This window comes from Manacus candei, unplaced genomic scaffold, assembly GCF_025592945.1.
Source record: "Manacus candei isolate 608988 ecotype Guabito, Panama unplaced genomic scaffold, ASM2559294v1 h1tg000618l, whole genome shotgun sequence".
NCBI classification, from domain to species: Eukaryota; Metazoa; Chordata; class Aves; order Passeriformes; family Pipridae; genus Manacus; species Manacus candei.
In genome coordinates, this window is record NW_026138666.1 from 2,244 (window position 1) to 21,354 (window position 19,111).

At 37.5% G+C, this 19,111-nt stretch overlaps 1 protein-coding gene across 1 annotated transcript; it reads left to right on the forward strand.

Annotated features, from left to right (window-relative positions):
* Nucleotides 1-473: 473 nt before the first annotated feature.
* On the forward strand, nucleotides 474-17,358 carry LOC127466142 (protein GREB1-like; the record flags this gene model as incomplete). Its single annotated transcript, XM_051776747.1, has 5 exons — nucleotides 474-526; nucleotides 6,627-6,783; nucleotides 13,092-13,217; nucleotides 13,934-14,110; nucleotides 17,329-17,358. Coding segments are annotated over exons 2-5 (490 nt in total), but the record flags the coding sequence as incomplete, so codon positions are not given.
* Between the last annotated feature and the right edge of the window lie 1,753 nt (nucleotides 17,359-19,111).

Below are 19,111 nucleotides of genomic sequence, written 5' to 3' on the forward strand. Positions count from 1 at the left end.
AAAAACCTTAGTGACATCTTCCCAGTTCCCACTCTTCCCAGTGCACTTGAAAGCTCAGCATCTCTTGATCAGCACCTCTCATTCCAACATCCTGTTGCTTGGAAACATGAATCAGAGGAGGAAGTCATCTCACTGTTAATGCAGGAGAAAATCCACGTCTGTAATGAGCCAGATTTTCAAAATCAAAGGCAGACCTCAGATAAAAATTAAAAGCAAATGCAAAAGAAAGAGAAGAGGTAGAGAGATCTGAGTAGTCTTCTTGCAGCATATTCATTTTATGGAAATAGCAGCAGAATTGTTCTTGGCTGTATAAAAGTGGTAGGATTAATTTCTCTGTGATCTGTCATCAACTTTAATCAGAGTCTCTATGTTTAATCATGAGGTAATTTCCAAAGTGGCATTATTAGGAACCCATTAAGTTTAATCTGGACTGGTCTGTAGATAACATTTCTCATATAATTCCACAGGAGATACAGAAGTTTTAAGATCTGGTAACACAGAGAATGAGCTAAAATTTCTGGCAAAGGTAACTATGGTTTTATTTAAATGTTTTATGTTGTCTTTAAAATGTAATGGCCAAATGGGTTCTAGTGAACTGCCAAACTTTATTCATATATGAAACACAGAATGACTAGAGACTCCTCAATCATCTGTCAGCTTTACTGCTGAGGAATAAATTATTTCCCAGAATAATGGATTTCAATCAGCAGATCTATAAGTGACTGCTGATTTTATTCTTTTTGGTATGATAGAGCTGAGCTCAACAGGGGATCATAATTTCATTTCTCAGCATCTTTTGAGGCTTGAGAGGTTCTCTTTCTGAGTAAGACTAACAGAAGAAAATTGAACCCTTTTTAAGATTCCGGTGAAAATAATTTTGGTAAAACATTGGCCTGGAAGTGATCTCAAATGAGGAAATGTTTCCCACACTCCAGTATTATATCATACACATCAGTCTCCTGACCCCTTTTTTCCTCTCTCTTACTGCCAAGTCATTCTGGCGGAACAGTTTGAAGAAACAGATTTGAGTTCCAGTAACTAATATTTTTTTGAGAAATTGGCAATAGTCCACCTATCTACTGTGCCTGTAGGTGGCTTTGTGCTGACTAAGACAAAGCTTCGTAAATTATTTCTACAAGTGATAATTTTGTGGTACATGAGCAACTAGGTTGCTTTCTGGAAGAATGACTTTGTCTTTGCCCATATGAACTACAGATGTATTAGTAAATTAAACAGTTGCAGAAAAAATTCCTGTGTGCCAGAAATCAATTTTCTGTTGTAATGTCTTGGCATGGCTCTGGTGCTTCCACTCACTCTTTGCAGTAGTTCCCAGGCACACTCTAGGAGTAATGCTGGGCCAGTGACTGTTCCCAAATGGCATTTTGGATGGAGTAACCTTATTTTGAGGTTAATAGTAAAGACATAACCTATAATAGTATACTGAGTCTTGTGGAGGGTGAATATCAGAGTGTCTTATAGTTCTCCTGAATCAAGAATTTTATATAACCTGTGGGAATAGATTTACCACACAGTATCACTTTTACACATGACAGATGTTAATATATAAGATTAAAAATAATTTATTCTTCAAAATCCAAAGTTAGAGACAACACTGTAATTACAGATAGCTTCATGGAAATAAAAGAGTAAAAGATGATGTGTTATGGCTGAACTGAATCCATGAGGAATATTTTACAGTATGTATCACTACCATTGAAGAGAATCAGTTTTGTGCTGTCTCCAAATTTATTTTTCTTCTTATAGGTACATTTACATACAAGTCCCTACCCTAGGCTTTTTTCTTCTTAATTAGACTGATATATTTAATACAAGTTTTAAAGAATTACTAGAGATTTTACCAGACTTTACATGTATTGATGGATTTTGAATGTTCCTGGAAGAATATAACTCATGTTCAAAGGGCATCCAAACAAAACCTCTCATTTTATACAAGTGATAAACTGTCTCTTGTCACAGCAATAACAAATTCTTTTTGGAGAGCTTGGGAACATCTTACTATTTTCCTCTTAGAAATGATACAGTAGAAATTAGTCTGTTAAACTATTTCAAAAGTATGAAAGCTGGCTGCTCAAACTGGGAAAACCTATCTATTGCTATACAGTTTTGCTGGCTGGATCAATGCATTAAAGTAGCAATGTCAATAATATTTTATAATGCAAACAATTTGCAACTTAATATGAAACATTTCCTCCTGTAATAATTTGTAAGTTGTATCTAAGGTTGAATTTCTTAGTAATCAACCGTGTCTTTCTAATTTCTCACTTAAATACCTTGATTATTTTTTCAAGCCTTCTTAACACAGCCCACATATACTCTTTAGTTCACTCAGTTTCTGCTAAGGGCAGACTTTCTTTATCAGTCTATTCCAATGGGAGTTGTCGAAAGCCCTGGATTACTTTCCATGCTTTAAAGCCCATAGTGTTCCTTAGGATACCCAGTCTGTCCTAGGTATGGGATAAATTTGTCCAGAATTGCTGTGCCAGATCTTCAGTCTTCACAAAAACCCTAATGCTCCTCACTGCAACTAAGAAGTCAATAGTGTGTCACCCTCTTTGTTCCACTGTGCAAAAGATCTCCCTCCAAGATCTGGGTGATGGGACTGTGTGTCCTCCTGCTGTTGACAATCACCCTCTGTTACCATGACCAGTCACTGTCATGCTTTTGACGTAGGTATTGCCCTTGTGGCTGAGAGGGAACTCGTTTTCTAAATCACAGCAGCTGGAACACAGGCTCATAGTGGCATAGTGCAGGTTTTTTTCAAACCCTGACTAGCTGAACTGCAATTGAACTTGAAGTTGACTCTATATGTGACACCCTTAAGAAGATCCCTACTTTTCTTAGTCACGTAATCTCTGTTTTCACAGGAATCCTGACAGTTCCTTGTTTGGAGTTCAAAGCATGTTCCCTTTCATGACTAACACACTTCGACACTCATTTTCAGATGTCTGGACTTGGCAGCTCTGTTTGCCAGCTTAAGTTTCCAAGACGTTGGCCTGACCTGCTTCATTTGTATCTGCAATTGTTTCTTAGACTTCCAAGTTACTCAGAGTGGTTTTTGTCTTTTTATTACACTTTTATGCAACTCTTCCAGATCCAGCCTTTTCCGTTTTTTAATCTCTTTATATTGGCAAGTATTTTTCCCTGCATGCTCTCCATGGAAACTGATGATGTGATAGAGAGGTACCCTTTGATTTATTAGTGGATGGGGTTGAGGGTCATCCTTTCCGTGTCAGTGTGGTTTTGGTTTGTTTTTATTTTTAATAGTTCTGGTCACCATCTATGTTCATGTCTTGGAATTTCACGAGCATTTTAAAGTTTAGCCTGTGCCACCCACTGGTATCCAGGAGAGACACAAATCTGGGCTAGGGATGCTGCGTTCATTGAAGCAGAAACATAGAACTCAAAGCTGTGCTTCCTGATGCCACAGAGTCAGCAACTGACAATTCAGATACCACAGTCTGAGCAGCTTTAAAAAAAGGAGATGACAACCATCGCAGAGTTAGCGGGAAACGGCTTCCCCCCTTGCTTGCTTTGGAGAAATAATTTCTCCTGCAACTAAGAGTCACTGGGACTCTGAACAGCAAAGGCTGATGCTGGCAAAAAAACTCCTGGATGCCAGTTTTTCACTTCCAATTGGTGTATGTTTGTTGATGAAAAATGGCTATAAAATACTTATCACATATTCCCAAATAGGTTCTTGGATTTATGATTGTGTTTATACTGTGATTGTAAGATCCCAGAAGTGCACAAGAGCTTACAAATTCAAAAAGCATATTTTTGTTTCATTTTACCAACCCATTCACAGAATTAAATTAGTACCCCAATGGATAAACAAACATGCTTGTGTTGCAAAGGATTTCAGGACCTGCCTCTTACACAAATAATTTAATCTTAACTGATTGCTTATTTGTAACATCCCATTGATGGTTTCTGCCATCCTTGGGGTTAAATACAGAGTTTCTGTTTTGAACAGCAGCAGGCTCTATAAATCCTGAGCAAACATGTTAAATCCCTGTAAATGGTATCTCTATTTCTTTTTTCTAATAAACTATACAGAATAATAGTTGACTGTGTCTGTGGAATACAGTTTGTAAACAGAAATATTATAGTGTTTTCTGATTCATTGCAATTAGATCCAGATAGTCATTGGTAGAGCAACTAAGCCTTTATTGCATAAAGCAGTCCACATGTCTATTCATCTGATAATGCTTTTGAGCTGTCTGAGTATTTTGTCTCACTCTGTATGCATTTGAGAACTCCCTATCTTTCACATGCTTTAATACATGATTTAAAGAAGTAAATAAGTTTGAAAATCAGGTAGACTAGTCTGCTTTGCAAGGTCATGTTCAGAACAGGTAGAATCCAGCCCTTTTTAAGACAGGCCTCTGCCACAGCAGTCAAACTTTTGGATATTCCCTTTGTGTTGTATCAGGTTTGTTTTTTTTAAGTGCAAAAAGTCTTTTAGATGTCCTAATTTTCATGTTTTGGCTCTGTATTTAAATAAAGCAGTCAATATAAAATAGTGTGTGGAATAGATGATAGCTGAATACTCTTTCCATTCCTGAAAGTGTAACTTCAAATGTTAACATGTTGAGAGCATGTTCATACATTTTTTTTTTTTGTCTTTAGTCTGGACTCTCAAGACCGTGTTGATCAGTCATGTAGAACCACATTGTGCTTGTCCCTGATAGAGATGGGTCCCTGAGCCTGCAGATGCCTGCAATGTAACAGGAGAAAACATGAGTTCATAATATGGGAAAGAATTTAAAAGAGCAAAGAATTAAATGGGTATCTGTCGAGTGTTTTGATATTTATTTGTCTTTGTTGCATTAAATATAAAACTTCATTGTAACAAAGACAAGTCCAGTAATGGTTGAAAGGTGGATTAGAATTAGAACTAAACAACTTTTAATGCTCGTGTAGACACAGCATTTAATGTAATTCATTTCAGAGCCCGACCTTGGTGAAAGGTCAGGCTCTGAAACCTCTGATAAAACTTGTTAAGGATACTGCTGATGCCAGGCTTTCCTCGTAGTCTTCAGCTGTATTTGGTGTACAGGGAAGCAGTACTTAAAACATAAGGACCCAGAGGGTTCCTGTCAGTGTGGAAAGGGAACTGTAATGTGCTTTCTGTGTTGGAAGAGAAGATGCATCCTGACTTCCGTATTGGCACTGAACATCACTTACAGGTTTTGCAGGTTCTCATTTGCCCTTCACCAGGTGGATACATCAGTACTACTCACTGCAACTTTCTGTTTGATTTTGTGTATATATATGAATATTTTGTCAGTAATGCCTGCTTTTAATCCAAATCATCTTCTTAAATACTGCCTGCATTGTTTTATAATTCTTATTGTGCTTCTATTAATATTATATACTTATATCACTGTGTTATATCATGTAGTATTAACACTTCTCTCTATACAGTATTAACATGATACAAATAAGTATACAAAAATATGATCATATATGTAAAATATGCTTTAAAAAGTCATAAAAAGATATTCAAATTAACAACATTTTATGTTGTTTCTTTCAAACCCCTTTTTCCATGAAGAGCAGTATGTGGTTTCACAGTAGTTTTCCTTCTGCTTGACTGATTCTTGCAGGATGCTTCCCAACACGCTAATTTCCCAAGCAGTACCCTGTGCTGAGAAGGGGCTGTTCAGTGTTTAGGAATTACTGCCACAAACAGGAAGCATTTCATGCTTTCTATTCACAGTTACTTGAGGAGGGAAAGGACATGGGGCCCAGGGCAAGAGCTACTTTGTAATAGGAAAAGAAAGCTGACACGGCTTTTGGCTATACCAGTTCATTGTGTTCCCTGTGGAAAGTAGGCGGCAGTTAAGTAGGTGGGATATTGAGCTGGAATAGACTGTCTGCTCAATGACAGAATGAATAAATGATATGGTTTCACTAAAAATAAAGTCCTAATAAATAAATGCAATATCAAATAGAATTGATACTGTCTCATTCTAACAAAGAAAAAAACCCCAAAACCACCACAAAAACATGTTTACAGGGAAAAATACTGCTTGGGGGGAAAAGGAAAAGTTGTTATATTTCATAATCTCTGAGTTACAGCAATGCTACATTATCTATGAGACAGCACCTCTAAAACGTATGTGGAATTGCTTTAGCCAGTGTTCAGCCATTATGGACCATGCAAAGATAAATACACAAAACTGTGCTATTGCCCAGATCCTGTAACATTTATTATGTTCAAATAATTTAAAACAAAGTCTGTTTAACAATAGATTCCTGACTACTGAAAATACATCTAGTCAATTGCTATATAAACCAAGGAATTACTTAAATCAGATTTCTAGCCACATTTTCAAGGTGATAAGGCTTGCTGCCTCTCTGCCGAATTGCAGAAAGCTGTTACTTTTAGATAACTTCCTGTAATTTACCAGCAGGATCTGCTTAGTGACTGCTGCAGTCAATGTTCTTTTCCTTTGCCTTTCTTTGTGGACAATGAAGCGTCTCTCTTTCATGAGAAATGTTGAGCCTGACATCAGCATGCAGTGATTGAGTTCTGAGTGCTTAAATTGTAATTTTTTTTTTCTTTTCTTCTTTTCTCTTTTACTATCTTTTTTGAGAAGATGGGAAATTCTTACGCTGGTCAGCTCAAGACAACAAGGTTTGAAGAAGTGTTGCATAATTCTATTGAGGCCTCTCTCCGCTCAAACAACTTAGTTCCCAGACCAATCTTTTCTCAGTTGTATTTGGAAGCTGAACAGCAACTGTCATCATTGGAAGGTAGGAAATAATGGAATTTCTGTTTCTGCTCAAAGTCAATTCTGCTGTTTGCTCTCCCAAGGCTCAGCATGCACATTTCAAATCATAATATGGAAAAACATATGTTTATATTTGTTTTCTTTTTTATTCAACATATATATATATATGTATTAGAATGGGGTTAAAAATAAAAACTGCATTGTCTTTTATTCTGACAAAATTAGGCCACTTGCTTGCTCAGATTTATCTATACATTGAAATTGAAGTACTAGGAATTTTTCCATTAAATTTATGGAGAAGTCTGGAGATTTGGAACATAAATCTGTTACCCTATAATGTATCATGTGCTGCTGAAATTTATGCAGTAAATGATAGTAAACACATGATAGATTTTATAATAAAACAGGCACGCTAAGACTGATTTTCAATATGCATAAATACAGCAGAAATATTTTTTAGCTTTTGAGATGTTTTTTAATTACTTTGGGCATAGTATTTGTACTTATTCTGTGGCTGCAAAGGTAAAAATTTAGGATGTGTAGTCTCACAAAACCTGCACGAGTTAGTATTGAACAGATATAGGATTTCTCACTGAATTTGTGTCTCTGTTTAGATAAGCCTGCTTTCTGAGTTTCATTTGCTCTTTTTTTTTTTGGAAGTAGTATAGCTCAAATGAACTGGATGGAACTGATAAGCAAACTCATGATACAATTTGGTGTTTGGTGTGTTCTTATGTGTAGTGGTCTCTTGGTTTCCAGTGAGTTTACTGATGTGTGCATAACATTGGCATGTTGGTGGTTATATTTAATAATTTGATTATTTAGTCATTTATCTCATGAGGGTGACATTTCATGACTTTTGTCCATGTCTGCTTCCCTGTCATACTTTGCTACAGATGTAGTGAGAAATGCATAATGGTTAACAATCCACAGAAACACACAGACACATACAGACACACACAAATCAGACCAAGAAGCAGTAAAAGTAGTTTACACAGGTTAAACTCTTTGCTGTTACCTCATGGTAACAGCTGAGAAGACATTTCTTGAAAAAAAAATCTGTTCACACATCATTAGTCATTTCCTCTTTTTTTTCTTTTTTTTTTTTTTGCTAATATAGGACATACATTATTTGTTTAAATATATATACTGCTTATTCCCTACACAAAGTGATCCTTCTATCAAACTCTTCCCCACAAGGATTTCATAAAATCTCCCATGGCAACCAACTTTGATGTCACAAAATTGATTATGACATCAGTTGGGAAAGGTGCCACAGGAGCAGATGCATTGTTCAGGAACAAAACTGCCATTTCACACTTCTGTAACTTCTTTCTTTCAAGGCTCTCAAAGAACTTTCCAAAAGTTGAGGGGCTGTTTTCTTTGTAGTTAATGGAAACAGAATTGAACTGTAATTAAAAGTCTCATAACAACCTGGCAGAGAACATTCCTTTCATGAAAGTTGCAGACAAGGGGAGCTCTGAAGGGACCTGTAAAAGAGTGTTGCCTAGATTGTTCCTCAGGTGGGGGAGGTCTGCAAGCTGGTCTCATGTACGGCAGCCTTGTCATAAATTGAATTTTCCACTTCCAGCTACACGAATTCCTGTGCTCTGAGGGCCAGGGGGCAACTGGAGCAAAGAGACATCCTTGGGGGCTTGTGCAAGCCCCCAGCCTCCCCTCTCAGTGTTGTCTTGCCTTGGTGCTGGCTCTCTGACGTGGGGATATACTCGGACTATCCTTGGTCATAGCTGCCCCTTGGTCCTCAGTACAGCAAGTGTTTCCCTACAGTCAAGTAGACATGACATAAATACAGACAACGTAGAGCAGTGGGTCAATGCAAACCAAGTGTTCTGGCCTTCCATGTTATGGATAACAAATTATACGTGTTCAAAACAGCATTTGGCAGCAAAACCAGCCACTAGTAAATAAAGCTGATTTTTGCATATTTGTCTGTGATGATGCTACAATATCAAAATTTCTAGAGAGCCTTAAAACTGAGTGTGTAGTGAGGTTAAGAAAAAAAATCAGAAATATTTTTTTTAGCTTTATCAACCACCTGTGGTGACTTGTTGTTTATGGGTTTATATTTTTTTGTTTGAAAAACTTTTTTCGCTCTTCTTTTGATACTTAAATGACCATCTAAACCAGAAAAAAAGTACCTAGCCAGTGATACTAGCCTAGTATCATTACATATCTGTTGTGATAGTTTATGCCTAAAATAGAATCACAGAATAGAATCATAGAATCATTAAGGCTGGAAAAGACCTCCAAGATCATCAAGTCCAACCTTTGACCAAACACCACTATATCAACTAAACCATTTCCATAGCCAGTTGTTTCTTGAACCTTCAGGGATGTTGACTCCACCACATTCCTGTTCCAATGGTTAACCACCGTTTCAGTGAAAAAATTCTTCCTGATATCCAAGCTGAACCTCCCCTGGTGCAGCTGGAGGCCATTTCCTCTTGTCTTATGACTAGTTACCTTGGAGAAGAGGCCCCACCTGGCAACAACCTCCTTTCAGGTAGTTGTAAAGAGCAATAAGGTCACCCCTGCACCTCGTTTTCTCCAGAATAAACAATCCCAGCTCCTTCAGCTCCTCATCAGACTTGTGCTCCAGAAACTTCAGCAGCTTTGTTGACCTTCCCTGGACCTGCTCCAGGACCTCAATGTCTTTCTTGTACTGAGGAGCCCAGAACTGGACACAGGATTCGAGATGTGGCCTCACTAGTGCCGAGTACAGAGGGACGATCAGTGCCCTGGTCCTGCTGGCCACACTGTTCCTGATCCAGGCCAGGATGCCATTGGCCTTCTTGGCCACCTGGGCACACTGCTGGCTCATGTTAAGCTGCTGTCAACCAGCACCTCCAGGTTCTTTTAAAGAAATACTTCAGTGAGTATAGTTTTCCAGTCTACACATTCTAGATTTGAAAAAAAAACAGGCATATTATAAATGTATGGCTTTAAAGTAATTTATGCAACTGTATTAATCTATAAGATTACTTGCAGCTATGTAAATTAAAAGTACCGCATTCATCAAAGTTGGTTTAGACATTATGTCAGATCTCCTTGGCTCCAATAATAGTATGTTTTCTTTCATTCTAGTGGGGGTTTTTTGTTTGTTTGTGGGTTTTCTGTTTGTTTTGCTTTGGTTTTGTTTTGGGTTTCTTTTGTTTGGTTTGGTTGGTTTTTTTTTTTCCTTTTTATTATTATACGTTCTCTCTCATCTCCAGACCTGGCAAATTCATGTAGCACTTAAATTACTCCAAAAACATTATCATTATTTAAACAAACCTCTAGATTTTTCGTTTCATCAAAAAGCCTGCAGTTTACTGTGGACTCACTGGTTGTACATTTCTAATGAGGATCTTCTAAACTCATCTTTATTTTCTTAGCATTTTTTGATTGCAGAACGTATCTGCAAATGCCAGTGAGTGGTCTGGATGTTCCTGGGCCTTTCTAGGAGTGAGCATTAAGAACTCTTTGCAATAGAAGGCAAGGTTATTTGGCTCTAACAGATTCAGATTCCTTGCATACCTCTGTGTGCCCAGTTATTGCCATGTAAACTGCAAATGAAAACTGTGGACTGGATTGCCAGTTATTAGAAGTTGTATTTGCTGAACTTTACTTACATTTAAATTATACCTTAAGGAGAAAAGAATTTTCCACGTGAAATATCTTTATCACAGCTGAGATTAAGGTCTAATAAATCCTTGCTGAGAACTTAAAAGAATTTCTTAAAGCAAACAATGGTGTTTATGATAACTGTGAATAAATTTAAATTCAATAAAATATGGACAAAATCTTCACAGAATGACTGTTGGTTTAATGGAGCTATATGAAGTTGGATCATCTGACTACCTAGTTCTGTAACATACAGCATGAGGACTGAGGTTCTGAGTCCACTTTTGCCATCGTCTTGTCCCTGGTTTTGACTGCTTGATTGTGTTTTCATTTGGAATTGTTTAAGAACAATGTGGAACAGACACAGGCAAACTTTCTTTGAAATTTTGATTTTTTTTTTCTTTGAAGTTTTTTTGAGTGCTTTGAATAGGCGCTGCTTTAAAAGTAAAATGGAAGCATAAACTGCAGATCTTTTTTTTTAAAACAAGCAGCAGAAACCCTAATGATGCCCTTTACATGTGGCAGCAGCTCATGCTTGTGTACCTATTTGCTCTTTTATTGTTTCCACTTTTGAACTGAAAGTGCTGTAGCTCTCCTTTTTCTTAGTCTCCACTTCCATTTTTAGTCTCTTTCTTAAATCACCTGTTATGGTTGAACAAACCTCAGTTTACCAGTGTCCAAAGGGGAAATACCCACTTCTTGTTCTGCTCACTCCATATGTTCCCATTTTCTCGCTTTTCATCAATTTTGGCATCTTTTGGATCTTCCACTATGCTAATTTAAAGCATAAACCCAGCAAAAAAAATTGGTCACTTTTGTTTGCTTAGTGTTTTGCTGGTTTAGAAACTGGGATGGCTCAGTAAAGGCTCCAGTAAGTGTCAGAGCTGGCACAAAGAGGAAGGAAGGAAGGAACTTCATGTCTGGGAGTGTGGGTAAGGAGAGAAGAGCCAGATTCAGCCCTTTTCCATTGCATTTGGATGTTGGCCAAGGTCAAGTCATAACACATAATTTACCCTTTACTTAAATAGCAAAGATGGAGAGCTTCACTTTTCCCTTTGTTACTTGCAGCATTTTTGTCTTTAGACCATGCCATTAAAACAATTTTGTTTAACGTTCTGTCCTTAGTTGTGTACACCAGGAGTGGAGCTTGATGATCAGATACTTAAAAGTAAACATACCCTTCAAATCCTCTTCTGGATTGGAATATGTGTCTTAATGACCTTTACAGATAAATCTTCAAATTACACAATAAAATAAAAGGATATTCTGAGGAGCGTCATAGGAAAAAGATAAATCCTTGATGGTCCACTCTCAGTTTCTGAGTGCCTAAACCAAAGTCATTTGAAGCAAAGAGAGTGTCCAGTTGGCACTAAGCTTTGGAAGATCATTGCACTGTGCTTCCTCATTTTTCTGTTTCACGACTAAAAACTGGATCAACAGAATGATGTCAGTGCCTGACTGCTCTTGTACTTGCCCAAGTACCGACAGATATTTGGCTTCCTGCTGATCTTCAAGCACCTGCAGGCCTTCGCCACCCAATTTTGCCAGTGAAAGCTCTTTGGGTTGTGTTTGCTGCAGGCATGTTCCTACAGACACCTAGAAGCTTATAAGCTTGACATAAGCCCGACAGGGTTCACTTAGTGCTTGTGCCCTATATCTGTGCTATGTAAAATTTTCCTCACTCCTGTCTGTAGAAGTGTTCTGCCCATTTACCATTGAGTTGCGCTCCTCTGCTCACCACATTTCTCTCATTTAACGTGAGTGTATCTGAGCCATAAGAGGGGATGGGGTAATTGGTTGCTATGTTTTGCAGGAGCTCTTGTATCATGCATGAAAAAAACATTGTCCTGTGGGTGAAGGAAAGAAGCAGCCTCTAGCCCTCTAAAGCCCTCTAAAAATGAAGCTTACATCCTGTATTCCTCTCCAGCATTCAGTATTGCCTTCATATTGCCTCCTAGACTAGCACAGTCCATGCACAGGCTGCTGTGAATCGTCGTCCCGGGCATCTGCCTTTCCTTGACATTGTACAGGGAGTGTCAGTGCGTTACACAGAGCTCTGGATTCTGGTAGGAGGCAGACAGCCCAAGAATTAGGTGTTCTTATTGTGGCAGCACCCATGGTGAACCTAGTTTCGAGCAGGAACCATTTTTTCAGTTTCCTGTACAAAAACAAGGACATGGTCAATACCTAATTAATAAAATCTGTACTTGGGCTGTAGCCAGGACGTTCTGAAGGGCTAGAAGTAAGGACTTTGGGTTTTATTGGCTGTTAATATTCTAAACAAAGGATACAGTTACACTGTTGTGATCAGCAAGAATTCGAACACTAGAAGTTAGGCCTCTCAAAATTGTGCAGTTAGTTGAAAATAAAGAGATTTAAAAAATTAATAAATCGAGGCTTCTTTATATTTGTCCTTTAGTGTGTTTTACTTTCTCAGGTGCAGCTGAGTCAAGCTTTTGAACTTCTTTTGCACACAAGTTAACAGCTTTATTTTTTTGATGAAAGACATTCTATTATAAGCATGACTGGAAAGTGGAGCTTTAAGGAAACAACAAATTTCAAGAGTTGGCAAGAGTAAAGTCATTGTCAAGAGGAGAGAATCCAGTTTGCTGTAATACTTTCTGTAACTGGGTCACCCTGTTCATTCATGAGTTTGTTGCCAGCATTTTTTGTTGTCTGAGTCATTTATGCTATGATAATTCATAGCAGGCAGCAGAGCAGATAATGAGGAAGAAGAAGAAGAGGAGGAGGAAGAAGAAGGCTCAGAATCAAGTAGTCCTCCTGTTCCTTACCAAATGAAACCTCCTCCAGAAGGATGTTGCACTACTGATGGTAAGATGAAAAGGGTAGGACTGAGGCCATTTCCCCTATAATTCATCAGAATGAGATAATCTATATGATACAGAAATTCTAAAACTGTCATTGTTCATTACCTGCCAGATAAAGATGGATTGCTCTCAGTTGCTCTTACATTTGACAGGGTCTTTGTTCAATGTGTCAGAGAAGCATTTGTTAGAATGCCTGGCACAAGGACAGAACTTCTGTTCTCTTAGTCACCACAACCTTTAAAAGGTCCAGTTTGCAGATATGGCATTTGCTAAAATGAATGTGATACTTCTTATTTCTTTATCATTGCTCTTTTGTGTTTAAAGTGTACCTAATTTTATGTAGCTGTAAAAAATATTCAAAACCAAGGAAAATCCAGTGAAATTCACCAGATATTGAAAATTATTATCTCCATTTTTGAATGTCCAACCTAAGTTATGATGATGTTGTGAATAGTTCCTTAAATATGTAGGTTGCAGAATATCAAGAGAAACTTCACTGTACATTTTCAAATTTTTGTTTGCTTATTGTACTGGTAGAATCCTGATGTCTGACCAAAAGGCAGGGAAGAAAATAATCTTTTGGTATGCCTTTGATTTTGAGGGTAAGACCTTGTTTTTCATTAAAAATATAGGAAGTCCTTTAATGAAGACAGTTGTGAACATTAAACAAAAAAAAGATCTTATCAATGTAAAATAAGTTGCACTGATTTTTTTTTCTAGGTTTCTGCCAGGCTGGTAAAGATTTGAGACTGGTTTCAATTTCCAATGAACATATTGAGGTGCCATCTGGGTTTTTACTTGTTGGTGCGAAGTCACCCAATTTACCTGATCACCTGTTAGTGTGTGCTGTGGACAAAAGATTCCTGCCAGATGACAACGGGCGCAATGCCCTGTTGGGTAAGTGTCTGTGATTGCAATAACTGGATTCTTCTGTGGGCTTCAGTTAATAGCTAATTGTTTTTTGCAGAGTGAGTTCAGCAGATGTTGTTTCTATTCCACGTCTGCAGTAATGCTCAGAGGTGATGCACAAGAAGATAACTCAGAGTTGGCTGTGTTTGCTTTGGAAAGACACAGAGTGAGCCAGTTCATTAGAGATGCTTCATCACCTTCTGTTCAGTAGTCCAAGGCTAAAGTCATTGTCTGACCAGTTTATGTCCTAATTGCTGGAACTGCACATCTGGTAACTGTACCAGTTGAACTGCTGCCTGTCTCTGTTTTAGCTTTCCAAATACTGACGTGTACAAACTGTAGGTCTGTCAAGCAGAAATTTCAAGGTATTATATACATGTAAACAGTTTAATGATAGTTTGGACTACAAAAAATTGTGACCATTTTGATATGTCTCTTTGAGATAGGGATAATCCTCTCCACTGTGTTTGAACAATAGCCTGGGTTCTGGACCCTAACCTATGACTTTTTGCTATTATCACAAATTCGAGTGATTATAAGTTAAAATTTTTCCTAAATGTGTATTCAGTTAATACTTTTAGTAGATACTTCAATAGCTTGCATTTAACCAATTTAAAAGTCTAAATTCTGTCATAAAATAGGTCCTATCTATTTTTCTTAGAGTCTTTCTGATTGCCATTAACGTCATTCAAATCAAGCCAAATATGGTAGATCTTCAATCATGTGAATGAATGAACTGAATATTAATGTTATTAAGATAGAATAGGTTTTATATTGGAAAATATCAGTATGCAATATTGGAGGGAGAACTCTTTTTTCAGACACTCTCAGGTTCTTATGTATTATTTTCTTAGTGAACAAAAAAATTGATGCATCATGTATCTGTGCACTGGTCTGAGCTTTGAATGGCAAAAAGGAAACATTTGTCGAGTCGTTTAAGAGGTTTCTTTCACAAACACTGAGGGATATGATGTGAACTCAGTTGTTATCTCAGTTTGAGCAACTTCAAGGCATTTGGGCTCACAGTGTAGTGTGAAGGTGCATAATGTGATTCTATGTACAGTAATTTCTTTCCTCATGTGATCTTGCAGAGTTGGATTGGTCACAGTGCATTTGACCAGTGATTGTAAAAGAATTAGGAGGGTTGTAAATTACCCACGTGTTGTCATTTTAAAGATAAAGACAGGAATGTTGTACCACTCAAGTCATTCACTGCTACCACTATTAACAGCTTAAGCTCCTTAGGCTGTTAGCAGAGAGGAAGTAGTGTATTTGTTAATTGCATGCTAAACGAGAACAGAAAAAGGCAACAGGAGCATAATTGGGAGGGTTTTATGCTACTTACATCCTCAGTTTGCTTATTTCATACATTTTAGTTTCCTGAAACCATTTAAATGCTTATTTTTGACTGTTGTTATACACTTAAACCCCAGTGAATCACATTCTTTTGCGGAGAAGTCTAGTAACTCTATAGTATCACTTTTATGTATTCTATAACAAGCTTAAATATAAAAGAATTTACATACTTTAAGGTCCAAAGTCTTTATCTTGAAGTTGCAGATAAAATAATGTCCCTGGTCCCTAGTCTAATGAAAAAAAATTATGTATCTTACTAACACGAGGATAGCATGCTATTTGTACAATAGATCATGCTGCAGATAGAAATGATTGTTTGATTCAGGTTTTCATATGCTGACTCAAGTCAAATCAGGGTAAGTAAAATTAGAAGCAGACATGAATAGTCTCGTGATTTCGGACACATAGTGGGATAAAAGACAGAACCATTATTACTTTAAATAGTCTATTACTATAGCACAGTGACCTCTGCCTGGCAATAGATCTAAATTGCAAACGTGTCATATGAAGAAGGGAAACTCCTTTTAATGCCTTGCCTTTCAAGACAGCATAGAAGCCTTATTTTTGGTATTCTGAGTTTAGGCAGTTCTCCGTCAACATGTTGGCCTTTTTCAAACCGCATGGAAAGTGTTCCCTTCAACCCTTTGTTAGTGTAAAAGGAAATTGAATTGGATTAATTTTGGATTGAAATGAGCTGCCACGAGTCAGAGTGTATCCCACACTTTTGGTAAGGCTTATCGGTGATACAGACGCATAATTTCTTAACCTTTCAACCCCATTGTTTTTTGCTTAATTTCATCCTTTTTCCTCTTAATATACTGTATTTTTGTAAGGCAACTGTTACTGAGTTTTTTCCGAACAGTTTATTTGAAGGGAGAAGACACTAATGAGTTAACCAATAGTTTCCTGATTTCTCGTGGTCTGTCTGCATATGCTTATGAAGATGCCTGTGGATTGTACAAAACTTCCAGAAGAAAGTAGGAAATGTCTCAGTAGTTTCTGGTCCAGGTTTTGACTTATGGTCTGGTTCCCATTAGTAGCTGTTTATATGCCTCTGGGACATGTGCCAGTTTATTGATTATGCTAATAAGTTGTCCCACCATCAAGGCATATGTGCTTCTGATTTGAAAGTCATTTCTGTTGGAGGTTGTTTTGCTTCTTTGTTTTTACCATTGAGGTATTGTTCCATCGGAAAAAATAACCAAAACATTTTCTGGAAAAGACTATATTTTTGACAAGCAAAAAGTTCTCTGTGCCTAGACATGTTCCTCTTATGATTTTGTTAATCATATTAGATGACAGGTTTAACCACTCTGCAAAACAGATTCAGCTTTTTGCCTTTAGGAAGCTGTTTCTTGGGTTTTATGTGACCTAAACGAATGCTTAGATGGAGGAAGTGATATGTGATAATGTGCTATTTATTGTTTCCTAATTAAAGCAGCTAACATGTACCACTCCTAAAGGTTTTTTTCCTTTCTTTTTGTTTTTTTTTTTTTTTCTAATTCTCACTCTTCAGGAAAGTCTCTCATGATAAATAAAGCAGCTCTTCACCCATCATTTTCCCAAAAGACCAAACACCTGCCTACTTTCCCAGCAAGGAACAAGAAGTCATTTTTGTTTTCGTTTTTTTTTTTCCAGTGAGTCCCTGTAGTCAGAATGACAGAGGAAAAGATTAGTTGGCTTGCATTGTAAGCTATATTTAGGGTGAAAACATTGTAGTATAAAATATTGTGGCTACTTCTTATAAATATGCAATGTTCTATCGGGCTTTTGTGATAGTACTGTGTTTCCATACAATGGAGCTCTCCAGCTTGACCGTATTGATTTTATTCATTTTTTTTTAAATTTAGGACTTCAGTCTTCAAGTGGAGTGGTACTAAGTAGGTGGGAAAAACGTGGAGCATTGTCAGTGTTTGTGTGCTTTTTCCTGTGAGTAGAAGAAACACTTGTGCTGAGAAGTTGAAAATATAATCATTCTTTGTTTAATCAAGCTGCCAAGTTTCTGCCAAAATATTAATGTTAATTAAAAGCCTGTTATTAATTTAAAAGAGAAACAGGAAGAAAATTTTCTGCCAATTTATGAAAGATTTAATTATGAAATATTAGATGGATATCCTTCCATCCTGAAGTCCTCTCTTTATTCCTAGCACAAAGTCACTGTTGATCCAAAGGAACCATTTTCCAGTGAGAAGGTAGGTCAGGATTCATACCCTTTTGGTCCAAGGTCCTTCTTTGGAGCACAAGGTCTCTGCTGTGGAAGAGCTTTTTAAATTATGGACAATCGATCATTGTGATGTGAGCAAATTCAAGCAAATGCATATGATAAAACACTGATACAGTCAAACACCTTCTGATTAAACAACCTTCAGAGGGTAACAGCCTTAAGTCACTACCAAACTCAGCTGGGTATGAATTGGTGACCTAAAGGTGAAAGGCTTTTAGCCCCTAAACTCCAGGCATTGATTTCTAATTCTCTTGTGAAATCAATCCTGTGACACAGATATATTGAGTCACCTCCTGGCTGCCCCGACTCCCCTGACCTTTGTCCTCTCTATAATGTATGGAAGAATATTTAATGCAACTTGTTTATGAAACAAGCTGTGCTCCCTCTCAGCTGCTGCCTCAGCCCATGGCATGTGAAGGGGGCATTCAGAGAAGGAGGAGGATGAAATGTTTGGGTTCTCAGTGTTACTCAATCTGCCACATAAAAAGTGCTGTGAGCAGGGTTGGTGGAGGCCTTCAAGAAGTAATGACTGAACAGCATTTTATTGCACTGGAATTACAAGAGCATATGTTCTATCTGTGATGTCAGGGCTGAGCTGCATTAATGAAGCAGTGGCTGTCATCAAAGAGTGTCAGTCAGAGGGAACAGGATGGAAGAGGGTGTGGGCAGGAGCTTGCAAGAAAGGACTGAATCTCACTCAGAGGGGCTGGGGAAGGTTGAGGTGAAAGATCATAATTTGATTTAAAAGGAAGATTAAAAAATAAACTTATAAAATGTTCTTCAAGGAATTTTCAAAACCAGGGAACAATTTAGATCTGTTTAATCCTTTCTAGGCCTCACCTGTATGCTATATGTGGTGTAAACTAATTTTCCAGTAGGTGCTGCAAAGTAAAAAATAGGTGGTTAGGACAAAAGGTTATTTCAGGTAGAAGTTACTGCTGAATCTGGTTTAGACAAATGATAATTTACAAAAGTGATTTGAAGACCTGAAGTCTAAATGAAAAGATTTTGTGTTCACTGTCCAACCTCAGTTGAACAAATACTTCTACATGTGGTCAAATTGGTGGACGCTCCCAGCAAAATGATAAAACCTAAGAAGTGTACATTTGGAAAATGAAAAAGTGTCAGTTTGAAAACACATAGGGTCTGGTATGTGGCAACCGGGTGAAAATTGCAGTGCTGCTGGTGGTGATGCTCAATGTGCTGCCAAATGTATGGGAAGTTTTTGTTTACTAGCAGAAGCATTTTTCATGATTTCTTAATTGGCATAAAATGTGTGCAAACTCTACATCTTTCTCCACATCCGTTCTCATTTTGTTTCCTTTTGTTGTTGCTTTTATTGCAGCTACTCAAGGCTCTGTGATGTTAGACAGATGCTTTTGTGCTGACTGATATAACACAGAGGATTC